Below are 24,568 nucleotides of genomic sequence, written 5' to 3' on the forward strand. Positions count from 1 at the left end.
TAGCGACCCTATTGGACAGAGTAGAACGGCCCCATAGGGTTTCCAAGGAGCGGCTGGTGAATCCGAACTGCCTACCTTTTGGTTAGCAGTGAGCTCATAACCACTGAGTCATCAGGGCTCATTCAGGGCCAAAACGAAAAAAACACGTTGTTGTCGAGTCAATTCCGACTCACACAGACTCTAAAGGACAGAGTAGAACTGCCCCAATAGAGTTTCCAAGGAGCATCTGGTGGATTCGAACTGCTGACCTTTATGGTTAGCAGCCGTAACGCTTAACCGCTACGCCACCAGGGTTTCCCATTCAGGGCCATAGGTGCCTAATTCAGTTGTCCCTAACTCCCAGGTCCTTTAACTTGTTTGTTTCTGAGAAAGAACTATTGATAAAGCAAGTGCAAAAAAATGGGACGTTGGCCCTTTAAAGGTGCACTCCAGGCGGAGGTGCCTAGGTCGGAAGTCTTAGGAAGTAAGGTACATCCGCGAGTTCCGAAATTGTAGTTCTGGCCCTTTAAAGGTGTGTGCCAGGGAGCGGAGTCTCGAGCGGAAGTTGTATCTAGGTCCGAAGTCCGGCAGATAAAGGGCGGAAGTAGAGAGACCAATGTTGTAATCATGGCGCAAGGAGGAGAAGATGTGAGAGATTACAATTTGACTGAGAAGCAGAAGGCGGTCAAGGCCAAGTATCCTCCAGTCAATCGGAAGTACGAGTGTGAGTAGATGGCTCTCATTTCAGATATAGGCACAGGAGCATCCCCTTTACTCACGGTTTCCGGCCTCGCCTACCATCCCGTCCTAGCAGGTGCTTCAGGCAAGAAGCTATTCCGCCCAGTGTAGACTCTTTGGTGCTTGTGCGGGTGCTGGTGAAGGAAACGGCCACCTGGTCTGAGAGTTGGGAAACCTAAGCTCCCACATTTACAGTCTCTTGAACTTCTTTCACATACGGCTAATCACATTTATCTTGGGTGAATTTTATTAGCATTTTCTAAAAATAATCGTATTTCCAAGCGTTTACAGGGCTGTAGCTCCTATGTATATCCAAGATTGTGGTTAGGAGAGAGGACTTGGAAAGCCAAATAGGCCGCTTCTGACTTGGTATTTTACATGGATCATGATGTTAGTAAAAAGAACTGGTTTTGCCATTTAGGCAAATCGCATAACCTGCCTTTGCATTTCAGTTTCTTGGTCTGAGGATTAAATGATAATACTGAATGTAAAAGTACAGTGCAGACCCTTAAGTTTTATATAAACTTTAAACTGTCATCCTTAAGGTGTATGTAGTTTGTTTGGGGAGCACAAATCTGACTCTTATTTCCCTGCTTAATATCCTTCATTGATTTCCCATTGTCTGTATAAAGTCTGTTTACCATAGCGTCCAAGTCTCTACTTGCGGACCCTGCATATCTCCCTATGCATCTTTCTCCCTTAAAAACAGTTTTAAAAATTTATTTTTAATCTGTGATGTATGATTCAAAATTCAAAAGGTGTAAGAGGTATATCGTGAAAAGTCTTTCAGCCTTGATCGCCATCCGCTTAGTCTTCTCTAGAGCAAACAACATTACCATTTTCTTATGTGTACACGCAAAAATGTTCTACCGTTTACTTTGTTTAACCAGTTTCCCGTTGATGGACATTTAGGATGTTTCTTCTCTTTTGCTGTTACAAACAATGCAGCAATGAGTATACATGTACATCTATCATTTTGCACATGTGCTAGTATACATGTAGAATAAATTTCTGGGAGTTAAATTGCTTTGTCAAAATATAGTGCATCTTTAACTTTGACAGTTACTGTCAGATTGTCCTCCATAGAGGTTGTATCAGTTTATGCTCTCATTACAGTGTAGGAGTGTGCATCTTTCCTTACTCTTACCAATTTAGTGTGTTACTCTACTTCTTGGAATTTTCAATTTTAGTATGTTGTCATACCAATTGTATTTTTCTCGTTATATGTGAGTAGAACATCTAGTATGTTTGGAGCTAATTGTATTTCCCCTTCTGGAAAGTGTATATTCATGTTCTTAACCCACTTTTCTTTTGGGTTGTTGGTTTTTTTTATGATACAGAAATTTATTCTTATGTAGTTATTTTTAACCTTTTCTTCTTATATGTAACCAACAATTCAACTACGATATAGACTATTTCCATCACCCCAGAAAGTTCCCTTGTGCTCAACCCCTGCCCACCTTGAGGCAAACACTATTCTGATTTCTATCATCATAGTTTAATTTTGAGTGTTTTAGAGTTTCATATAAATGCAGTCATACAGTATGGGCTATTTTATGTCTAGCTTCTTCCCTCAACATAGTATTTTTGAGATTCATCTATTTTGTTACATGTATCAGTACTTCTTGCTTTTTTATTGCTGAGTGGTAGTCCATTGTATGATCATACCTGTTTGTTTATTCTCTTATTGATGGACATTTGGGTTGTTTTTAGCTTTCAGGAATAAAGTTGCTGTGAATGTTCTTGTATAAGTGTTTTTGTGGACACGTATTTTCATTTCTCTAGGGTTAATACCTATCATTTTCTTTCTTTTGACTTTTTAACTTGTTTGTGATCTCTGCTAGTCATTGAGCTCCCTTTGCCTAGTACTTAGTAAACCAAAAACCAAACCCACTGCCGCCGAGTCGTTTCTGACTCCTAACGACCCTGTAAGACAGAGTATAACTACCCCTTAGGGTTTCCAAGGAGCAGCTGGTGGATTTGAACTGCCTACCTTTTGGTTATTAGTCAATCTCTTAACCACTGTGCCACCAGGGCTCCAATACTTGGTAAGCTCTCATTAAATATTTTTGAGTGGATTAGAGATGAACTTGAACCTTGATTGCCACCGGAAGACTATGTTAACAATATAATTTGCAAAATGTATCAAATTGGGAGTCAGAAAACCTCAATTCTAGTCCCAGTTATGTTTTTAATCAACAGTGTAGTCCTGAACAAGTCACATAATCTCTCTGGATTTCATATTTCTTCTTGTAAGTGAAGAAATTGTACTCAGTGGTCTCCAAGGCTTGCTTCTAGCCTTAGTAGTCTGTGACTCTAACTGGGAAGAATGGATGGAAGTTATACGAGTGCAGAGTAGACTGAAAATGTTGAGATAACAGATCCAATGGAAGCATGCTATAGGAGCATTTGTTACTTTCTAGTGTTTTTTGTTTTTAATTGTGTTTAAGGTGAAAGTTTACACAGCAAATTAGGTTCCCATTTAACAATTTCTACATAAATTACTCAGTAATATGGTTACATTTTTCAGTGTGTCATCATTCTCATTCATTCCTTTCTGGTTGTACCATTTCCAGCACTCTAGTCTCCCTGCCCTCTTACCTTTTCATCTTTGCTTTAGAGTAATTTTTGACCATTTGGTCTCCTAAAGATGATTTTTTAAAGGAGCTCACTATTCACAGGTGATATTCTTTATTTTATGAGCCAGTCTGCTATTTAGCTAAAAGGTGATCTCAAGGGATAATTTTCGTTTAAGGTTTAAAGAGTATCTCAGGACGATAGTCTTGGGGAGTCCGCTAGTCTTAGTCGGTCCAAGAAGTCTGGACTTTTTAAGAATTTGAGTTCTGTTCCACTTTTTTCCTATTCCATCAGGATTCATTTGTTGTCGCCCTGACACCGGGCACCATCTAGTTCTTTTGGTCTCAGGGTAGATGAGGCCATGGTTCATGTAGGCGATTAGTCCTGTACACTACTTTTCTGAGTTTTTGGTTTCCTTCTGCAGTGCGGTGAATTACTTAATATGGCTCCTCTAGCCATAATCTTTGACTCCCACATAATGATTCAGTAGGATTATGCAAATAAGGGGCTTGTGGCCTATAAAAATGATGTCATGGTGATGCCTGACCTCCTCTGACTTCATGAGGGAGAAGAAGAATCAAGATCAACAGCCCTAGGCTGAGTCCTGTAAGTCGAAGGTCAGACATGCCTCCTCTCTCTGCCGTCTTTACCAATTCTGACACCAGCCGTCCTTCCCGTGGCACTCTGTACTTCTATGCTGGGTTCAGTAATTCCTTGCAGTGGCCACACAGAACTCACAGACTATACTCACGATTATGGGGTTTATTAGGGAAGTAACAGGTTACAATTCAGGTTCAGGAATGCTCAGGATACAGTTCTTCCATCAGGACAGCCTTTTCCCAGCTGTGCCCACAGGCATGCGTCTCTGGCCCTCTGTCTCTACCCTACTTGGGCAAGTGTTACAAAGCTCTTTTGGCCTCTTGGCCTCTGCCCAGCTTGGGCAAGTGTTACAGAGTTCTTTTAGCTCTGCTGATAAGTGCCCCTAGGCACCCCCCTCCACCAGTAAGCCTCCTGCCCAAAGGCACTCAGCTTTCTTACTCTGTGGGCTGGAAAGCCCACTGCGCCACCTCCTGCTGGTCTCTCCTGACGCTGTTTCTCTGCCACTGTTTCTCACCATCTTACAGCTCTGTCACTCAGTTTCCTGGTTCCAGGAGCTTCTCAGCGCAGGGATCCCGGGTTGAAAAGACATGCCCCACTCTTGGTCCTTCTTCCTTGGTGATGGTGGGATCCTCTCCTTGCTCTAGAATTGGCTCTCTTTTAAGTCTAGCGGGATGTCAAGAGTGACCAGTCCCCTTGGTGGGCCACAATTTACCTTGTTTTCACAGCCCCACCCAATTACTTGTGTGGGAGTTAGAAGACCATGGTGAGAAACGCCACACAAAAGCGATCCATCGCATTGCAGGCTACCGCCTGGCTTTTCTAGCCATGGTTCTTTCATACATGGGGGATAACTTTCATGTCCCAATCATTTTACCAGTCCAAAACAGTCATCAACAATTAGTCCTTCAATAGGGCAGAGTCCTAAGGGTGAGGTTACTCACGTACCAGCCATCCAGGTCTGCTTCAGTTGTCCATCTGATCTGGTGAGGTTCTCCAGTAGTTTGTCTCGACTTCATCCCTTCTGGTGTCTGATAAAATTTAACTGAGAGATTATTCCCTTGCTCTAAGCCTCATGAGGTGTCATCATAGCAAAACGTTTAAAGGACTTTAGGTTTCCCCATTCTATCACACTTGCAGCTTCTACAATTACAGTTTTTACAATCACAAGCCTGTTAACAACACTCACAGCTGAATCATACAGTCTTATCAGCATCTTTCCCCACCCTGTCTTCCTCAGACCCATCAGGAAAAGAGGAATCTATTCAGTGGAGATCCTCCCTTGCCCCCCTCATTTTAAGTGTAAGCACACCCACGAAAGCGTGTAAGCCAGCCAGTTCATAGCTTTGTTTTCCCCCATTTTAGATAGCCAATGTTTAAATTGCCCATCCCTATCAAATCAGTACTAGGAGGAAACAGGCATGTTCCTTGGTCTTGAAAAATCTTCCATTCCAGTTGGAATTTTGAGCGTCTGCATCCATAAGCAAAGTCCAGTCCAGAGCAAGCCATCAAATTGCAGCAGTCTACACCAGCTCACGGTGTCAAACATCTTTCTCTTCGTTTGGTCAGGTCCTGGTCAGCTTATCCCCAGCCATCCAAGCTAGATAACAATGGGTAGCAGCCTTAGGCTTGAGAGTTTGCACACATCTCTTGGCACTTGAGGCAGCCCCTTCACACTCTTTCATCCCTAGCCCCCTTGGGCTAGGTCAGTGGGTGCCAATGGAACACGTTCAAACTCAGCCTGTGTCTTCATTGCTGCACTTCCCCCACTTCCACTCTAGTGGACCTAGGTGGTCACCACGAGCCAACTGTGTATTCGCTGGCTCCCTTTAACTTCCAGTCCTGTAAGGGAGTTCCTTCCGATGGGCACTGACTTTTCCTGCCTCGATGCATCCAGATGCATCCAATGACAGACCACTTACTCTAAATTCAAAAAGCAAAACAGTCTTTTTTTTTTTTTCTGTAGGTTCTTTCTTCAACTGCAAATCTTCTGTTCTCTCAGCAGTTCTAGGTGATTCTGCATGTCTTCTCAAATGCGAAATCTGGATGGAGCTCAGGTTTTCTACCTAAGCCCCCATCTATAAACAGGGCCACTGCATTCAGACCAACAGCCTGTGTTTCCCAGACAAATCCTAGTTCCGCTTTTAGCATATCCAATCAAGTATTGGCGGAAGGCAGAGTTACACGCTCTGTAATCTGTAATACCCAGCATTCATTTCTGTTGTACCTTTAGGTCAGCTTTACAACACTAGGTAGGAGAAACATTCAATATATGTAGTACATTCAGTTAAACACATAATCTTAAATACATAACCCTTTCTAAAACATTCCAGTTTCATCCTCTCCACCCCTTGAGTATCTTTCCATTCATATGCGTATGGCTTTGGGCCTCTGGCTGGGTGGAACCAGTAGACTGTGGCCCCCATTAATCATTATGCTTATCTGGCCTGGCTTTTTTGCTCCAGGCCACTCCAGATGCAGGTTTTTCTCCCCTCGGTAACCAAAGTAACCATCTAAGAATCAAAAGTTTCACTTCTGAAGCCCCTTCGTTCTTTCTCTTACAAAGTCCCATGCTTCCCTTGAGTTTGGAGCCATTGCAACGAATCCTCCATCTGACACCAACTGTACAAATGATGTGGTGGTGGCCGGCGCCTGACCTCTGACTTCATGAGGGAGAAAAGAGAATCAAGATCAACAGCCCTAGGCTGATTCCTGTAAGTCGGAGGTCAGACATGCCTTCTCTCTCTGCCATCTTTACCAATTCTGACACTGGCCGTCCTTCCCGCGGCACTCTGTACTTCTATGCTTGGTTCAATAATTCATTGCAGTGACCACACAGAACTCACAGACTATACTCAGGGAAGTAACAGGTTGCAAGTCAAGCTCAGGAATGCTCAGGATACAGTTCTTCCATCAGGACAGCCTCTTGCCAGCCGTACCCACAGGGATACATCTCTCTGGCCTCTTGGCCTCTGCCTTGCTCAGGCCCTTGGTGGGCCACAATTACCTTATTTGCACAGTCCCACCCAATTACTTGGGTAGGAGTTGCCAGACCATGGTGAGACGGGCCACACAAAAGTGAGCCATCACATCACATGCCTCACCAAGGAGAATGGACAGCTTGCTAACAATGCAAATAAGGTGCATAGAACCTTGTGGGATGAAACCATGCAAATAATGTGTATGGAGCCCTAATGAGGGGATTGGTCATTTTTGCCATCCCATTAGGCTTAAAAGAAAGTCAATCCCAGAGCAGAGGGGGACCTCACTACCACCAACAAAGAAGATCCAGGAGTGGAGGTGTCCTTTGGATATGGGGTCCCTGCACTGAGAACCTCCTAGACCCAGGAGACAGGTGTAACACTGGAGAGGTTGCAAGACAGCTAGAAGCGGCGGCAAGCATGGGAGAGAACTGGCAACAGCAGAACCAGGAGACGGTGCGCTTGGCTTCCTGGCCTGTGGAACGAGAAAGCTGAGCGCATTCATGCAGGAGGCTTCCTGGCAGAGTAGGGTGCCTCCAGGCACTTGTCAGCAGAGCTATGCTTGCCAACACATGGAGCTAGAGAGCTGAGCGCCTTCAGGCTCAGGCTTCCTGGCGGAGCGTGGTACCTCTGGGTACTTACCAGTAGAGCCAAAGAGCTTTGTAACACTTGCTTGAGCAGTGCAGGGGCCAGGCTGGCCCAAGAGGTCAGAGGGACTGATGGCCGAGAGGCCAAGGGCCAGGGAGAGGCCTGCCTATGCGCATATTATCCTGAGTCATTAGTGATGCTGAATTGTAACCTGTTACTTCCCTAATAAACCCCACAATTGTGAGTATTGTCTTTGAGTTCTGTGTGCCCACTGCAACGAATTATCGAACCCAGCAGAGAAGTACAGAGTGCTGTGGAAGGGATGGCTGGTGTCAGAATTGGTAAAAAGGTTTGGAGAAAGGGGGTATGTCTGATCTCTGCATCATGGGAATCAGCTTTGCATTGATGCTAATAGTGATTGTCTCTCCCCCTCAGGAAATTAGAGGTCATACGCCCCTACCACATCATTTTTATACCTTTTTTCTCTTTTATTCTGGATGAGTAGAGACCAATAAATGTATCTTAGATGGCCACTCGCAACATTTAAGCCCATAGACAATACTTACCACTTTATGAACTATATAATGCCAATTAACTGAGTTGTCCCATGAGACTATGGTTCTAAACCTTCAAACCCAGAAAACCAATCTCAAGAGGTGTTTGGTTATGTCTAAGAAGTATCTCTAACTGTATTCCTTATGTAGTTTATTATATATATGGATGTACATGTATCCACACACACATCTGTGTTTACATGTCTATAGCTACATCTATCTGTGCACACATATGTGCACTCATGTATTCATACACATACATATATATGCATATATATATATTTGTGTAACCATTCTAGTGTTCTTATAATACCAGAAGCTTCCAGAAAAGGCTCATAATACATACTGTGAAGTTTACTTTCTAAATTGTTTTATCTAGGATTAGGCTAGCTGTTCATGAAAAGGTAAGATGTGAAAAATCTAGAATTTTAACTCTCTGATGATGATGTAATTCCTAGAGTTTTGATCATTCACACAGAAGATATTTAGAAAAGGTATTGGTTTGTTTTGTTGATGAAAAGTAACTAATGGCAGGTAATATCATTTATTCATTGAGAAATGATAATGTATTAGACAATTTTTGGTCACCCAGAAAACCCTGGCCCAACTGCCTGACAGAAATTGTCATTCATTTAAATATAAACCTTGGTTTAAAAAATAATAAGCCTTAACGAAGCAGGTTAACTTTGTTGTGTAAATGGTAGCAAAAGGTATGGGATGCCCCATGTTTTCTGATTCTTTAAGGATGATGTTCTTGTAACAATGAACTAGAGTTATATTTTTAATCGTAAAAATATATAAAAGAAGACAATTGCCACTTGAACATTTTTTACATGTACGATTCAGTGACATTAATTACATTCATCATGTTAGAGTTATTTTTTGTGATTATTTAAAAGCAAGTTTAGTGTCTCATTAGTGTTTTTCTCTCTCTCTTTTAGATTTGGATCATACAGCTGATGTCCAGTGAGTATAGCTGGGGTTCCTTTGAAACCAAATGCTGACATAGGAAGGCTGAATGTTTTCATCTTGATGTCCCTCATTTTCATTTTTCTCTTCCTATCTTGGTTCTTTCAGGACATGAAAATGGTTGTTTAAGGGCACTCAGTTTCAGTGCCATTGACTTGATTGAGGCCTTTGGTTTTTCTCTTATTGTATTGATTTTATTTTGATTTTGCTGTCAAGTTTTCCATCTTACAGTGGATTACAGAGAGCATGAATGTGTTTCTTTAGGTTACACGCGTGGGGAGATACTCTGGAGGAAGCATTTGAGCAATGTGCAATGGCCATGTTTGGTTACATGACAGATACTGGGACTGTTGAGCCCCTCCATACAGTAGAAGTAGAAACCCAAGGTAACTGATTTATACACAAGGAAGAAATTGTTATAAAAATGTACAGTGTTCTAAATAATTGGAGTACATTTTCAAACTTTTCACAATAAGAATAAAATTGATTATGAGCCTGCTCTTTCTTTTTTAATTAGCCTGAGAAATTCATTGAACTTTTAAATTCAAACAGATTTTTAGAGACCAGAATAATTAAATATGTTGTTATAGTTCTTTTTAATCCCTTGTAGGAGATGACTTACAGTCTCTTCTGTTTCACTTTTTGGATGAGTGGCTTTATAAGTTCAGTGCTGATGAGTTCTTCATACCCCGGGTAAGCAAGGATTTTTCTTTCTTAGCAAATGGATTCTTAGTTCAGGTTTTAAAATAGAACAAGTGGTTTAAAATAGAACACAGTATGCAAGACCAATCTGTACAGATATGTAAGATGGTATTTATTTGCATAAATTACAATGATAATAGGTATTTCTTGGTTAACTTGAGTTTGCCTTATCTATATGCATTTTGTATTTAGAGATCATGCACTTGTCACTAATAGGATTGGGTGATCAGAAGACACCCATTATGTAAACAGACTATAGGCTACTGCTCACCCTGAGGGACAGCTCTCCAGTATTCTGTGTTTATCTACACTTTTCATGTCTCCCAACTTTGAGTTATATTTATGTCCATCCACGTATTCCTTTTATTATGTTAACCATTTGAGGTTTAGCAGTTCTGTAAAGTTGGCTTAGTTTAAGGAATTGCTACTTTTAGTTTTCCTTAAAGTAAAAAAGGGTAAAACCAAATGGAAATTCCTTGATGCTGTCCACCTATAGAAGGGCATACCCCTCCAACAACACTGTTACCTGACACAGTCGGCCCTCCCTGTGTCCGTAATTCCACCCTTCTCTCCCTTAGCAGTTCCACCACATATGCTCTACCAACTGCATCACACGGCCTACAGAATTCAAGTGCCCGTACTAGTACATGACTATAGAATGAAAGTGATTGAAATCCTATATTGTTCTCTACCATATATCTTAAAGAGAAATTCTTTTAACTCGTGTTTTTAGATGGTACAGTTTTCAAGAATGCCTCACTTGAGTATGTAAAACAAACCTTATTTCCTTGAAATGTATTTAGTTTGTTGTACTATTTTAGTTAACATTTTAATTTTCTTTGCTTGAGAAAAGTAGTATACTATCATTTTCTAGAAGTGTGGTAACCTACTGTTGGTGGGACCGTAAAATGGTACAACTACTTTGGAAATCAATTTGGCGCTTCCTTAAAAAGCTAGAAATAGAAGTAACATACGATCCAGCTATCCTGCTCCTTGAAATATATCCGAGAGAAATAAGAGCCGGTACACGAATAGATATATGCACACCCATGTTCGTTGCAGCACTGTTCACAATAGCAAAAAGATGGAAACAACCTAGGTGCCCAAAAACGGACGAATGGATAAACAAATTATGGTATATCCACACAATGGAATACTACGCAATGATAAAGAACAACGATGAAGCAAACATCTTATAACATGGAGGAAGCTGGAGGTCATTATGCTGGGTGAATTTAGTCAGTCACAGCAGGACAAATATTGTATAAGACCACTATTATAAGAACTCAAGAAAAGGTTTAAACACAGAAGAAGACATTCTTTGATGGTTACGAGGGTGGGGAGGGAGGGGGGAGGGTTATTTACTAACTAGATAGTAGATAAGAATTATCTTAGGTGAAGGGAAGGACAGCACTCACTATAGGGGAAGTCAGCACAACTGGGACTAAACCAAAGCTAAGAAGTTTCCTGAATACAATCAAACACTTTGAGAGACAGAGTAGCAGGGGTAGGGGTCTGGGGACCATGCTTTCAGGGGACATCTAGGTCAATTGGCATAACAAAGCTTGTTAAGAAAATGTTCTGCGTCCTACTTTGGTGAGTGGCATCTGGAGTCTTAAAAGCTTGCAAGTGGTCATCTAAGATGCATCAATTGGTCCCAGCCACCTGGAGTAAAGGAGAATGAAGAACAGCAAAGACACAAGGCAAGTATTAGCCCAACAGGCAGAAAGGGCCACATAAACCAGAGATTTCATCAGCCTGAGACCAGAAGAGCTAGATGGTGCCCGGCTACCACCAAGGACCGCCCTGACAGGGAACACAACAGAGAGTCCCAGATGGAGCAGGAGAAAGGTGGGGTGCAGAACTCAAATTCTAGTAAGAAGACCAGACTGAATGGTCTGACTGAGACTGGAGGTACCCCGGAAAGCATGGCCCCTGGATTCTCTATCAGCCCAGAACTAAAACAGTTTCTGATTCAGCTCTTCAGATAGGGATTGGACTGGACTGTGGGACATAAAGTGATACTCATGAGGAGTGTGCCTCTTAAGTAGATACAAGAGACTAAACGGGCAACTTCTGTCCGGAGGTGAGATGGGAAGGCAGAGAGGGTTAGGAGCTGGCTGAATGGACATGGGGAATCGGGTGGAAAGGAGGAGAGTGCTGGCACAGTATGGGGAGAGCAATTAGAGTCACATAACAATGTATGTATAAGTTTTTGTATGGGAAAAAATTAAAAAAAATAACAAGTGGTAACCTAAACATGTTTTAGTAGATGGCCTGTTGTGAAATTTTTTTTTTAAATTAAAAAAATTCTTTCCTCTTTAGGAAGTGAAAGTACTCAGTATTGATCAAAGCAACTTCAAATTACGGTCAATTGGGTAAGTTTTGAAACTCTTAAGTGTCAAGTCATGAAAGATGTTAGTTATATTCTTCACTGGACCTAGTGGAGAAAGAGACAGTTACAGGCCCACTTGTGTTCTGGTAGGGTTTTGCGGTTTAAGCTTTGTGAGACACTTAGGAATGAGGCCTCATGGTCCAGGGTCTGGTTCTCAGCTTTAGAGGACCAGAAACTTGTCAGGACACAGTTGATTCTGGTTCTTAAACCTGATTCCCAATTTGTTGTTTTTTAGCAGAGAAATATAATTGCTAAATGGCACAGATACTTTCATAAAGGTAGGGCTCCTTCTGTCCTGGTGGATGGAGAGAAAACACTGACATATTCTTTCTTATTGATCATCATTTCTACACTCCTGTATGGGTCAATGAAACCTACTTTTTCTAACACCAACTATGAGGATGTGACAAACCCCCACTTCTCACTTCTGGCACCAGCTGCACATGCAGCACCTCTCTCTCTGACCCTTAGCACCCAGAGCTAGGTCAGGTCTCACAAGTTAAAAAGACATGGTCCTTCAGACTGCCAAGTCTTCCTAAGACTTCAGACACCAGCTGCAAGCTTGTGAGACCTCATGACACCCACACTTCTGACCTGCTGGCTGTAAGTTCAGGGTTTCCCATTATGCCTTCAGGATGCCAGCTCTAAGCTTGGGAGTCCCCAGCCCCCTCATTTCTGACCTGCTGGCTCCCAGTACTCCCTCGGGTTGGATGTTTCATTGGAACAACTCAGAACGCGCTGTCTTTGCGATTACAGCTTTATTGTAAAGGATACAAATCAGGTTAAGCACAAGGAAGAGACTCGTAGGGCAAAGTCTGGGAGTCTTCCCAGCTTGGAGTTTCTGTGTCCCACACAGTGTGTGTCACCCTCTAGGGGGAGCAGATGCTTTTCTCCAACCAGGAAGCTATTGTAGATTCAGTGTCCAGAGCTTTTACTGGGGGGATCTCATTACATAATGCAAAGTCCACCCCCTCTCCCCTGAGGTCAGTGGAGATCGCAGGGTCATGGTATCAGGTGGTGGCGTCTTTCTGGCCTGGTCAGCCACCACCTTAGAGTCGTCTCATTGGCATAAACTCTCAGGTGTGGTCTGCAGATCTATAGATAATAAAGGGACCTTAATTATTCAGGAAATTCCAAGGATTAAGAATTTATCTTTTAAGAATCAAGGTCAAAGACCAGAGTACTTCGGGTAAAGTTAAAATCTGTACACCGCACTCCATTCAAACAATACTTTCCTTTTCATTTCAGAGTTTGCAAAACAATTGATTAGATCACTTTGATTGGACTCTGTGTTTCCCAAGTGTTTTCAGTCATTTAATTACATCTTTTAGGTCATTTGTATATAGAGCTTATCTTTTCCATTATATGCTGAATTTTATTAGTTTAATTCTGTAAAGTGAGGTCTTTTGTTATCCCCCACCCTCTGTTTTATGGGTAAGGAAACAAGTTTGTCCAAGGGTATTAAGCTCATAAGTGGTTGAAGGGAATTTTAAAAACTTTACTCTTTCTACGCACCATGTTGTGAAATTAAGCCACAGTGCCGAGCGGAGAGAGTAGGCTTATCCCAGATTTTAGGAGAGCACCTTTCTACAGCCTTCTATGTACAGATGTGAACATTTTTGGAAAAGAAAATGCAGACCAAGTTCAGGCCGTATTATGGAATCTAGTATTTACGTTTGTGATACTTAGACCTGTGGGAGACATTATTTAACTAGTTCTATTACTAGCTGAAAGGCTAGTGGTTCGAGCCCACCCAGAGACACCTCCAAAGATAGGCCTGGTGATCTACTTCTGAAAAGGCACAGCCTTGAAAACCCCATGGTCACAAAAGACTTGAGAGTAGAGACTCAGACAGACATTTGTACACCAGTGTTCATTGCAGCACTATTCACAATAGCCAAAAGGTAGAAACAACCTAAATGCCCATCAGCAGATGAATTAATAAAGAAAATGTGGTACATACATACTATGGAATACTCTGCAGCCAGTTAAGAGAAATGAAGTCTTGATACATGCTGCAGTAGAGATGGAGCATGAAGACATTATGCTGAGTGAAATAAGTTAATCACAAAAGGGCAAATATTGTATGACCTCACTCATCTAAAAAGAAAAGAAAAGGCAAATGTATAGAGACCAAAGTTTGTTAGTGGTTACCAGGGGCAGGAGGGAGGAGTAAAGGGGGTGCTATTGCTTATGGAGTACTGAGTTTCAATTTATGGTGATGGAAAAATTGCATTGATTAGGAGTAGGGTTGCACAACCTATTATAGTAATTGCTGTCAGTAAGTTGTACACCTGTAAAACGTTGAATTGGCAAAAGTTGTATGATAGATATATTTACAACAACAACAAAAAGAGTAGCTGCTGAGGCTGCTTAGGTACAACCAAATACCTCATGGCATTTGGTTCCTTGGTTTGGAGGTTTAGAGTCATGGTTTCATGGGATGTCCCAGTTAATTGGCCTAATGTGTTTAGTGCTTCTGTCCTACCTCTTAGTTGTGTAACACCTGGGGTCTTAAAAGCTTGCAAGCAGCCATCCAAAGCACAATTGGTCTCTATTCACCTGGAACAACAGAGGAGGAAGGAGAGTCAGGAATGTTGTTGTTAGATGCCATGGATTCTGCACAACAGAATGAAACACTACCCAGTCCTGTGCCATCCTCAGAATCATTGCTCTGCGTGAGCCTGTTGTTGGAACCACTGTGTCAGTTCATCTTGTTGAGGGTCTTCCTCTTTTTCGGTAGCCCTGTGCTTTACCAAGCATGATGTCCTTCTCCAGGGACTGATCCCTCCTGATAACATATCCAAAGTACGTGAGATGTAGTCTAGCCATCCGTGCTTCTGAGGAGCATTCTAGTTGTACTTCTTCCAAGATAGATTTGTACATTCGTTTAGCAGTCTATGGTATATTCAATATTCTTTGCCAACACCACAATTCAAAAATGTCAGTTTTCTTCGGTCTTCCTTATTCATCGTCCAGCTTTTGCATGCATATGAGGCCATTGGAAAATACCATGGCTTGGGTCAGGTGCACCTTAGCCTTCAAGGTGACATCTTTGCTTTTCAACACTTTAAAGAGATCTTTTGTAGCAGATTTGCCTGATGCAGTGCATCTTTTGATTTCTTGACTGCGGCTTCCATGGGTGTTGATTGTGGATCCAAGTGAGATGAAATCCTTGACAACTTTGTAATCTTTTCTACGTTTTATCATGGTGTTGCTTATTGGTCCAGTTGTGAGGATTTTTGTTTTCTTTATGTTGAGATGTAATCCATACTGCAGGCTGTCAGGAATAGGAAGATGAAATGGAATGTGTGGTTAATTGCCTCCATGAACAACTGCTTCCTTTGCCATGAGAGCAGAAGAACTGGATGGTGCCCTGCTACCATTACTGAACTTTTTTTTTTTTTGGAGGCATCTTTTTTAAAAAAAATTTTTATTGTGCTTTAGGTGAAAGTTTACAGCTCAAGTTAGTTTCTCATACGAAAATTTATACACATACTGTTATGTGACCCTAGTTGCAATCCCTACAATGTGACAGCATACTCCTCCTTTCTACCCTGGATTTCCCGTGTCCATTCCACCATCTCCTGTCCCTTTCTGCCTTCTCATCCTGCCTCCAGACAGGAGCTTCCCATTTAGTCTCATGTATCTACTTGAACTAAGAAGCACACTCTTCACTAGTATTATTTTATGTTTTATAGTCTAGTCTAATCTTTGTCTAAAGAATTGGCTTTGGGAATGGTTTTAGTTCTGGATTAACAGAGAGTCCAGGGGCCATGTCTTCTGGGGTTCCTCTAGTCTCAGTCAGACCATTAAGTCTGTTTACGTGAATTTGAGTTCTGCACCCCACTTTTCTCCTGCTCCGCAGGGACTTTCTGTTGTGTTCCCTATCAGGGTGGTCATTGGTGGTAGCCAGGCACCGTCTAGTTCTTCTGGTCTCAGGTTGATGGAGTCTCTGGTTTATGTGGCCCTTTTGTCTCTTGGGCTAATATTTTCCTTGTGTCTTTGCTGTTCTTCATTGTCCTTTGCTCCACGTGGCTTGGGACCAATTGATGCATCTTAGATAGCTGCTCACAAGCTTTTCCACTTGCAGGTTTTTAAGACCCCAGATGCCACTCACCAAAGTGGAATGCAAAACATTTTCTTGATAAACTTTGTTATGCCAGTTGACCTAGATGTCCCCCGAAACCATGGTTCCTAGATCCCCGCCTCTGCTACTCTGTCCCTCAAAATGTTTGGTCGTGTTCAGGAAACTGCTTAGCTTTTGGTTTAGTCCAGTTGTGCTGACTTCTCCTGTATTGTGTGTTGTCCTTCTCTTCACCTAAGATAATTCTTGTCTACTATCTAGTTAGTGAATTACCCTTTCCCTCCCCTCCCTACCCTTGTCACCATCAAAGAATATTTTTTTCTGTGTTTACACCTTTTCGTGAGTTCTTATAATAGTGGTCTTATACAATATTTGTCCTTCTGTGACTGACTAAATTCGCTCAGCATAATGACCTCCAGCTTCCTCCATGTTATGTTTCACGGCTTCATCATTGTTCTTTATCATTGCGTAGTATTCCATTGTGTGGATATACCATAATTTGTTTATCCATTCGTCAGTGTTTGGGCACCTAGGTTGTTTCCATCTTTTTGCTATTGGGAAGAGTGCTGCGATGAACATGGGTGTGCATATATCTATTCGTGTGACGGCTCTTGTTTCTCTAGGATATATTCCAAGGAGCAGGATAGCTGGATCGTGTGGTACTTCTATTTCTAGCTTTTTAAGGAAGTGCCAAATCGATTTCCAAAGTGGTTGTACCATTTTTACATTCCCACCCACAGTATGTAAGTGTTCCAGTCTTTCCACAACTTCTCCAACATTTATTATTTTGTGTTTTTTGGATTAATGCTAGCCTTATTGGGGTGAGATGTTATCTCATTGTAGTTTTGATTTACATTTCTCTAATGGCTAATGATCATGAGCATTTCCTCATGTATCTATTAACTGCCTGAATGTCTTCTCTGGTAAAATGCCTGTTCATATCCTTTGCCCATTTTTTAATTGAGTTATTTGTCTGTTTGATGTTGAGGTTTTGAAGTATAAAATTTTGCAGTACATTTTAGAGATTAGTCTCTGATCGGATATGTCGTAGCAAAAAATGTTTTCCCAGTCTGTAGGTTGTCTTTTTATTCTTGTGGTGAAGTCTTTTGATGAGCATAAATGTTTGATTTTTAGGAGCTCCCAGTTCATGACCGAACATTCTGATGAAAGATTCTATAGAAGAATCCTGATCAAAAGGAGAAAATGTAGGACAGAATGTCAAATTCTCATTGACTCCAGACTTTCTGGAGCCGTGGAGGCTGGATCAACCCCTGAAACTATTGCCCTGAGATAGTCTTTAAATCTTAAACCAAAAGTATCCCCTGAAATCTTAAAACCAAACAGTAGTTTAGCTTAACTAGTAAAAAGTGTCTGCCTTGAGCACTATGCTCTTTTAAGAACTATCTATATGGGATCAGATTGACAACAGCAGCTTAAAATATTAGATAGGAACCTTAGGGGGCAGTGAGTTTATGTTAATGGGGGAGTAACAACTCAGAAAAGGAGGGTGAGAATGGTTGCACAACTCGAAGAATGTAATCAGTGTCACTAAATTGTACGTGTAGAATCTGTTGAATTGGTATATGTTTTGCTGTGTATATTCTAAACAACAACAACAATGAAAACCCTATAGAGCAGTTCTACTCTGCACACCTAGGGTCATTACGAGTTGGAATTGACTTGATGGCAGCTAACAACAATAGCCCTGAGTACAGAGAAAATTTTGAACATACTCTGTTATGAAACAATGTTGATTGAGAATCCACCATCAGCACACTATACTTGGGCACTTTTTTTGAGAGCACCTGTCAAGTGGCAACTTCTCCAAATGGCTGTTGCACTCAAGTCCCTTAACAGGTGTATCTGCTAGCAAGTCAAAGTGATATTTATAGCTCTCCTACCCGTTTCCATTTGTTTTGACTTTCTGGTATCTTAACCACCTTTATAAGACTTATTTTAAAATATCTAAAGAGATTAAAAATGTTAAATCTTGGAAATCTTAATCATGCTTTAATTTTCTTTCTCAAGGTGGGGGGAAGAATTTTCATTGTCCAAGCACCCTCAGGTATGTTTTTTAAAATCTAGCCTTTATTTATTTATTTTAAATTTTATTGTACTTTAGATGAGGGTTTACCGAACAAATAGTTTCTCATTAAACAGTACACGTATTGTTTTATGATATTGGTTAACAACCCCACGAAATGTCAACACTCTCCCTTCTCGACTTTGGGTTCCCTATTACCAGCTTTCCTGTCCCGTCCTGCCTTCTAGTCCTTGTCCCTGGGCTGTTGTGCCTCATTAGTTTTATGGGCCTGTCTAAACTTCAGCTAAAGGGTGAACCTCAGGAGTGACTTCATTACTGAGCTAAAAAGGTGTCTGGGGGCCATATTCTCGGGGTTTCTCCAGTCTCTGTCAGGCCAGTAAGTCTGGTCTTTTTTTGTGAGTTAGAATAAAAATCTAGCCTTTAAAAGCATTTTATACTGCCTCATTGTAAGGTCAGCATATTGGACAATGAACTTCAACTAGGTCTAATAAATTGGTGTAATTAAAGTGATAAGTTTTTTTCATATTTCTCTGACTTCTCTAGATATATTATGGTCAAATACTATGATTTTCTACATCTGATATGGCTGATTAGGAGTCAGCATTTTGGGTTCTAGGGTCAGGTTTGTTACAGATTGTTGTGGGACTTAAATGGTATTTTGCCTTTTGGGGTTTTGGTTTCTTCACTACTAAAATGAGGGTGTTGGACTAGTTGTTTCTAAGGTACCTTCTATCTTCTGTGGTTCATTAGATTCTGTATTTGCCAAGCTGTATGGCCTGACTTCATAACAGTCAAATCTGTTTAAACAGAGGTTGACAATTTTTTTTTTTCTATAAAAGGCCAGTAGTAAATATTTTAGGCTTTGTTGGCCAAGAGCAATGGGAGAGGTATTGCTCAGCCCGCTGTTGTAGTGCTGAAGCAGCCATAGACAATATATAAGCAAATGAGTGTGGTTGTGTTCCAATAAAACTTTATTTACGTCAACATTGATATCTGAATTTCATATAATTTTTTTTTCTTTCTTTTTCTTCCCATTTCTTTTTTTTTAAACTTTTTTATTGTACTTCAGGTGAAGGCTTACAGAACAAATAGTTTCTCATGAAACAGTAGTACACATATTGTTTTATGAGATTGGTTAACAACCCCACAACATGTCAACCCTCTAACTTCTCAACCTTTTCTTTTGGTGAAAATACACATAGCCAAAGATACAACATTTCAAAAATTTCTACATGCACAGTTCAGTGACATTGGCTACACTCTTCCAGTTGTGCTGCTATTTTCACTTAAGATGAAAGCTTACAGAAGAAAATAGTTTCTCTTTTAACAGTTACTACTATGACAATAGTTAACAGTCTCACAACACATCAACAATATCCTTACTCAAGCTTGGGTCCCCTATCACCAGCTTCCTTGTCCCCTTCTGCCTTCTGGCCCTTGTCACTGGACTGCTGTACCTCATTAGTCCCATTTGGTTTTACGGGGCTGTCCACTCCCAGGCTGAATGGTGAACCTCAGAGATAACTTCACCACTGAGCTAAAAGGGTGTCTGGGGACCATACTCTTGGGGTTTCTCCAGTCTCCTTTAGGCCAGTAAATCTGGTCTTTTTTTTGTGAGCTAGAATTATGTTCTACATCCTTCTCCAGCTCTGTCCAGAACCCTCTGTTGTGATCCTGGTCAGAGCAGTCAGTGGTGGTAGCCGGGCACCATCTAGCTATACTGGACTCAGTCCGGTGGAGGCCTTGGTAGCTGTGGACCATTAGTCCTTTGGACTAATCTTTTCCTTGTATCCTGTTCTCTTCATTCTCCCTTGCTCCCGAAGGGATGAGACTGGTGGAGTATCTTAGATGGCCGCTGACAGGCTTTTAAGACCCCAGACACTACTCACCAAGGTAGAATGTAGAACATTGTCTTTATAAACGGTGTTATGCCAGTTGAGCTAGATGTTCCCCGAGACCATGATCCCCACAGCCCTCCGCCCAGCAATTCAGTCCCTCAGGGAGTTTGGATGTGTCTATGGGGCTTCCATGACCTTTCCTTCTACAAGTTGTGCTAGTTTCTCCTGTATTGTGTACTGTCTCACCCTTCACCCAAGATAGCACTTATCTATTGCCTATTTAGTATTCCCCCCCACCCCTCCCATCCCTGGTAACCTGAATTTCATATAATTTTTAAACATCACACAGTATTATTCTTTTGATTTTGTGTTCAACCATTTAAAAATGTAAAAACTATTCTTAGCCTATGGGACCATACAGAAACAAATGGCAGGCTCAATTTTGCTCATAGACTGTAGTTTGCCAATTCCTGTGTTGATGCCAAGGAGGCCTAAAATCGCTGGAGGTGACTGGGAAATCTTAAGTGTGTCCAGTAGCTATAGTATGATTTCTTCCATCACAGGGTAATGAAATAAAGCCTGGTGAGGGAGTCTCAGGGGAGAGGAACATAAAAAGAAGAGAAACCAGTAGAGGGGGACTTGTATGTTGAAAAGAAATGATTTTTACAATACAAATAGCACAGTGGATTTTTCTAAGATAAAATAGTATATATTTGGGGCACAGCATACATTTCACGTAGACAATAGAAGACAACCCTAACCATCCCTTTGGGCTCTTTTCAGAGGGGAATGCTAATATGAATGGACTCTGAGTATGGCCTAGCATGATTGTTTTGTTCCTAAAGTTAATAGAAAATAATGAAGAGTGCTGCCAGTAATGTGGAATACTGAAGAACTGGCCAATGGAATAGTAAAAGCATTAAATGAAGTATGGTGATTCTGTTTCCCTACAGTGAACAAATGAGAAAGACTTTACTCCTTTCTGCCCACCTCCCAAAATTCAGTGGAACGCCTGAATAGTATATCCCTAAGACCTGGCCAGTTTGTCAAATTTTAGATACTCTAAATTCACATTAGCCATTGGGATTGCTCAGAATGCATTTCAGCTAATTTAATTTCACTCTTTGCAATCTGTGAAGAAAGCAAATGTAAGTATGAAAGGACTAACAGAGTCAAATAGAATGTTGGACAAATACTGTATGACCTCGCTTACATAAAAAGAAAAGGTAAATGTATAGAAACTAAAGTTTATTAGTGGTTACAAGGGGTAGGAGGGAGGAGAAAAGGGGGGAGTTATTGCTTATGGAATACCGAGTTTCGGTTTACAGTGATGGAAAAATCGCATTGATTAGGGGTAGAGTTGCACAGCCAATTATTGTAGTTGCTGACAGTAAATTGTAACCTGTAAAAAGTTGAATTGGCAAACATCGTGTGATAGATGTATTTACAACAATAACAAAAAAGAGAGTAGCTGCTGAGGCTGCTTATGTACAACCAAACACCTCGTGGGATTTCGTTCCTTGGTTTGGAGGTGTAGGGTAATGCTTTCATGGGATATCCCAGTTAAATGGCCTAATAACTTAGTGTTTAGTGCTTCTGTTCTACCTCCTAGTTGTTGCTGGAGTTCATGGTTCTGATGTCAGTGTCGTTTTTTTCCTGTTTGTTTTTTCTGTAACCCCAACTTTAGGGAACTGAAGTCAAGGCAATAACGTACTCAGCAATGCAGGTCTACGATGAAGAGAACCCAGAAGTTTTTGTGATCATTGACATTTAAGTTACAAAGAAAAGAGACTCCTAAGAAGAACTGTTCTTTTTCTTCCTTTTGGGAAGATACCATGATTTAACTTCTACAGTATCTGTTGATAAATGGAAACATGCAGAACAAAAAATTTTAACTTAAAGTGTGACTTTCAGAAATAGAAAATCAGGGTACAGCCTTGGTTAGTGTTACCCGAATATTCAAATTTTAAAGAATTCTTCAGTTGGCAAGTATGGTCCCTCATTTAGTAGCTCCTTGCTGTGGCAGCAGGTGCCTCACACCCTTCATTGGAAAGCCTTCCATTCTGGTCCCAAAAGAGATCACTGAGGGAAGCCGTCCCTGAGAGCCCTTTGCTTCTTGGGAACTGGCAACAGGAGTCAGGACCAAGTGCCAGCACCTTGGAGCTTCAGCCTGCTCCTCCCAAGCCTCCGTGCTCTTACCAAACCCAGTTTGAAAAAAAAAAAGAATTTGAGAAAATACATTTCCTAGGCCTATAATTTTGCTCTTCTTCCAAGTTGGTTCAGACAGATTTATTTTTTATATGTCCATTAAGAGTTTGTGTTTTAGACTGCTATGGGACAGAGCCATCCAGTATTCCAGTTGGTTTTCTTAGAAGAAATAAGTATACTTGAACAACTGGAAGACTTCTCTAGGAAAAGCCCTGATTTTTTCTCTCTCATTCACACGTTTTTTAAAGCACTAATGTCTTGACATGTTTCTGTTTTCCTGTAAGAAAAATCTGAAACCTCTTATAAATGGGCCGCCCTTCTTCTAACATGTAATTTTATTTTAAAGCTAGTATATTTTTATTGTTAGAGAAGAGCAGGCGAAATTTTTTTATATTTCTTTGTGTGTTTTTTTTTTTAAATTATCTAAGCTGTTCATCTCTGAGGAGACAGGAGTCTAGAAACACAACTTTAAAAGATCTGAACCTTTAAAAGTAGATGACTTTTAAAAAATGGAACTGCTTTAGTTTGATTTGCAACTTTATATTGATTGGTTGAGGTATTTTTTCTTGTGATCAAGAGTTTGCATAGTTTGCAGTTTTTTCACAAGTACTTAGGAGAAGATTGCCACTGGGTGGTGCCAAGTATCATTATAATATCTGCTGAACGAGCTGAAAGGAAGAGATTGGCTCTGAACTTTCTAAGAGCTTTTTCTGAGCACTGTATCACTGTATTATTTTTCTATGGATGCAGTTAAGCACTTGACTATTGGCTGAAAGGTTAGCAATTCAAATCCACCCAGAGGTGCCTCGGAAGACAGGCCTGGTGGTCTGCTTTTGAAACACCACAACCTTGAAAATCGTATGGAGCAGTTCTACCCTGCATGCATGAGGTCACCATGAGTTGGAGTGGAATCAACTTGATGGCAGCGGACGACAACATTTAACAGAAAGCAGAGTTGATGAAGACTAAACCAGGAGCCTGTGGTTTGAATAGCTGCTCTTCAAATGAGTATGTAGCAGGATCACAGGAGTAGTGCTTCTTCATTCTCGGGCACATTTTGTAAATTTTAATTATTCCTCTCCAAGCAAGAGGAGCCTTTGTACCTTTTATTTGGACAAATTTCCAGGCTCAGACAGAACTCTGTTTTTCATGGACCCCTTTGCATATCATGGGCTACTCCAGGGATTGACTGTGAAAATGAACAATGGAATACCATGAGGGCAATGGAAGAGCCAACACCAGAGTAAGAAGAGCGCTAGAATTGGGATATATTAAAGCCAAGTGGGTGTGCACTTGGATTCTGTATGCTTTTGATTAGGAAAAAAAGTGTGAGTTAGCCATATCTCTTACCACCAGTGCTATATAGTGGGGTTCAATAAAAACAAGGCAGATGTAATTATGTAATAGAGATTATATTTTATTCACAGTAAATTTATTACTACATTCTAATATAAATATTAGTTTGTTAGAATATTTGTTTTAATATATGCCAAGATGGAGATATTGAGTAGAAGAAAAATGAATGTGTTACCCTTTGTGAGGTTGGCATTCTTGATCTATCAGCAGCAGCACACACTGATTTTTAAAACATTGAGATGGTTGTACTGGGCTGTCACCAGCCTCTGCTAGTTTCAGGTGTGTGCCTTGTCCTAGGGAATGGATTTCCACCCTGCAGAGCTAATTGGTTTAACTGGGGACTGAATCTTATCCTCACACAAAAGCTCTGTTCTAATCAGACTTGGCTCAGCACTTTCTCCCACGCCATATGTGTGGCAAATAATCAGAACTCCACTTCTCTGCCACTTTTGTTCTGACACTAGGTGCACATGTAGCACTTCTTCCTCTGACCCTAACCATCTGGAGCTAGGTCGTGTCTCACAGGTTGAAGGACATAGTCCTCCAGGCTGCCAAGTCTGCCCAGAACCTCCGATGGCAGCTACCAGCTTGGAAGTCCCCATGACACCCTCGTTTCTAACCTGCTGGCTATAAGTTCTGAGTCTTCCCACTACCCCTTCAGGATGCCAACTGCAGGCTCACTGCCCCCCCCCCCCCACCAGTTCCCTCACTTCTGGCCTGCTGGCTACAAACTTGGGGGTGCCTGTATCCGTAAGCTCAGAAGTCCTCAGACCCCCTCACTCTGACCTGCTGGTTCCCATTACTCCCTTGGGTTCCATAATTCACTAGACAACTCAGAACTCACAGGAAACAGTATACTTATGATTACAATTTTATTACAGCGAAAAGGATGCAAATGAGACACATTGGGCAAGATCTGGGAGGGTCCCAGTGCAGAGTTTCCATGTCCCAGAAA

General features: G+C 41.2%; 1 protein-coding gene across 1 annotated transcript; it reads left to right on the forward strand.

The window, feature by feature from the left end:
• Window positions 1-207: 207 nt before the first annotated feature.
• ZBTB8OS (zinc finger and BTB domain containing 8 opposite strand) lies at window positions 208-23,746 on the forward strand. Its single transcript, XM_004371991.3, has 7 exons — window positions 208-703; window positions 8,956-8,980; window positions 9,248-9,369; window positions 9,594-9,676; window positions 12,011-12,063; window positions 18,196-18,232; window positions 21,737-23,746. Exons 1-7 carry the CDS (start codon window positions 607-609, stop codon window positions 21,821-21,823), a joined length of 504 nt encoding a protein of 167 aa, XP_004372048.1. The 5' UTR covers window positions 208-606; the 3' UTR covers window positions 21,824-23,746.
• The last annotated feature ends 822 nt before the right edge of the window (window positions 23,747-24,568 follow it).

This window comes from Trichechus manatus, unplaced genomic scaffold, assembly GCF_000243295.1.
Source record: "Trichechus manatus latirostris isolate Lorelei unplaced genomic scaffold, TriManLat1.0 scaffold00015, whole genome shotgun sequence".
Classification (NCBI taxonomy): Eukaryota; Metazoa; Chordata; class Mammalia; order Sirenia; family Trichechidae; genus Trichechus; species Trichechus manatus.

What these genes read in the sequence shown, in the direction of transcription:
- ZBTB8OS (XM_004371991.3), top strand. Translation starts at nt 607, where the DNA reads ATGGCGCAAGGAGGAGAAGATGTGAGAGATTACAATTTGACTGAGAAG. An exon ending in ATGAGTTCTTCATACCCCGG is followed by an intron (nt 9,677 to 12,010) that starts GTAAGCAAGGAT and finishes TTTCCTCTTTAG; the next exon opens with GAAGTGAAAGTACTCAGTAT. An exon ending in TTCAAATTACGGTCAATTGG is followed by an intron (nt 12,064 to 18,195) that starts GTAAGTTTTGAA and finishes TTCTTTCTCAAG; the next exon opens with GTGGGGGGAAGAATTTTCAT.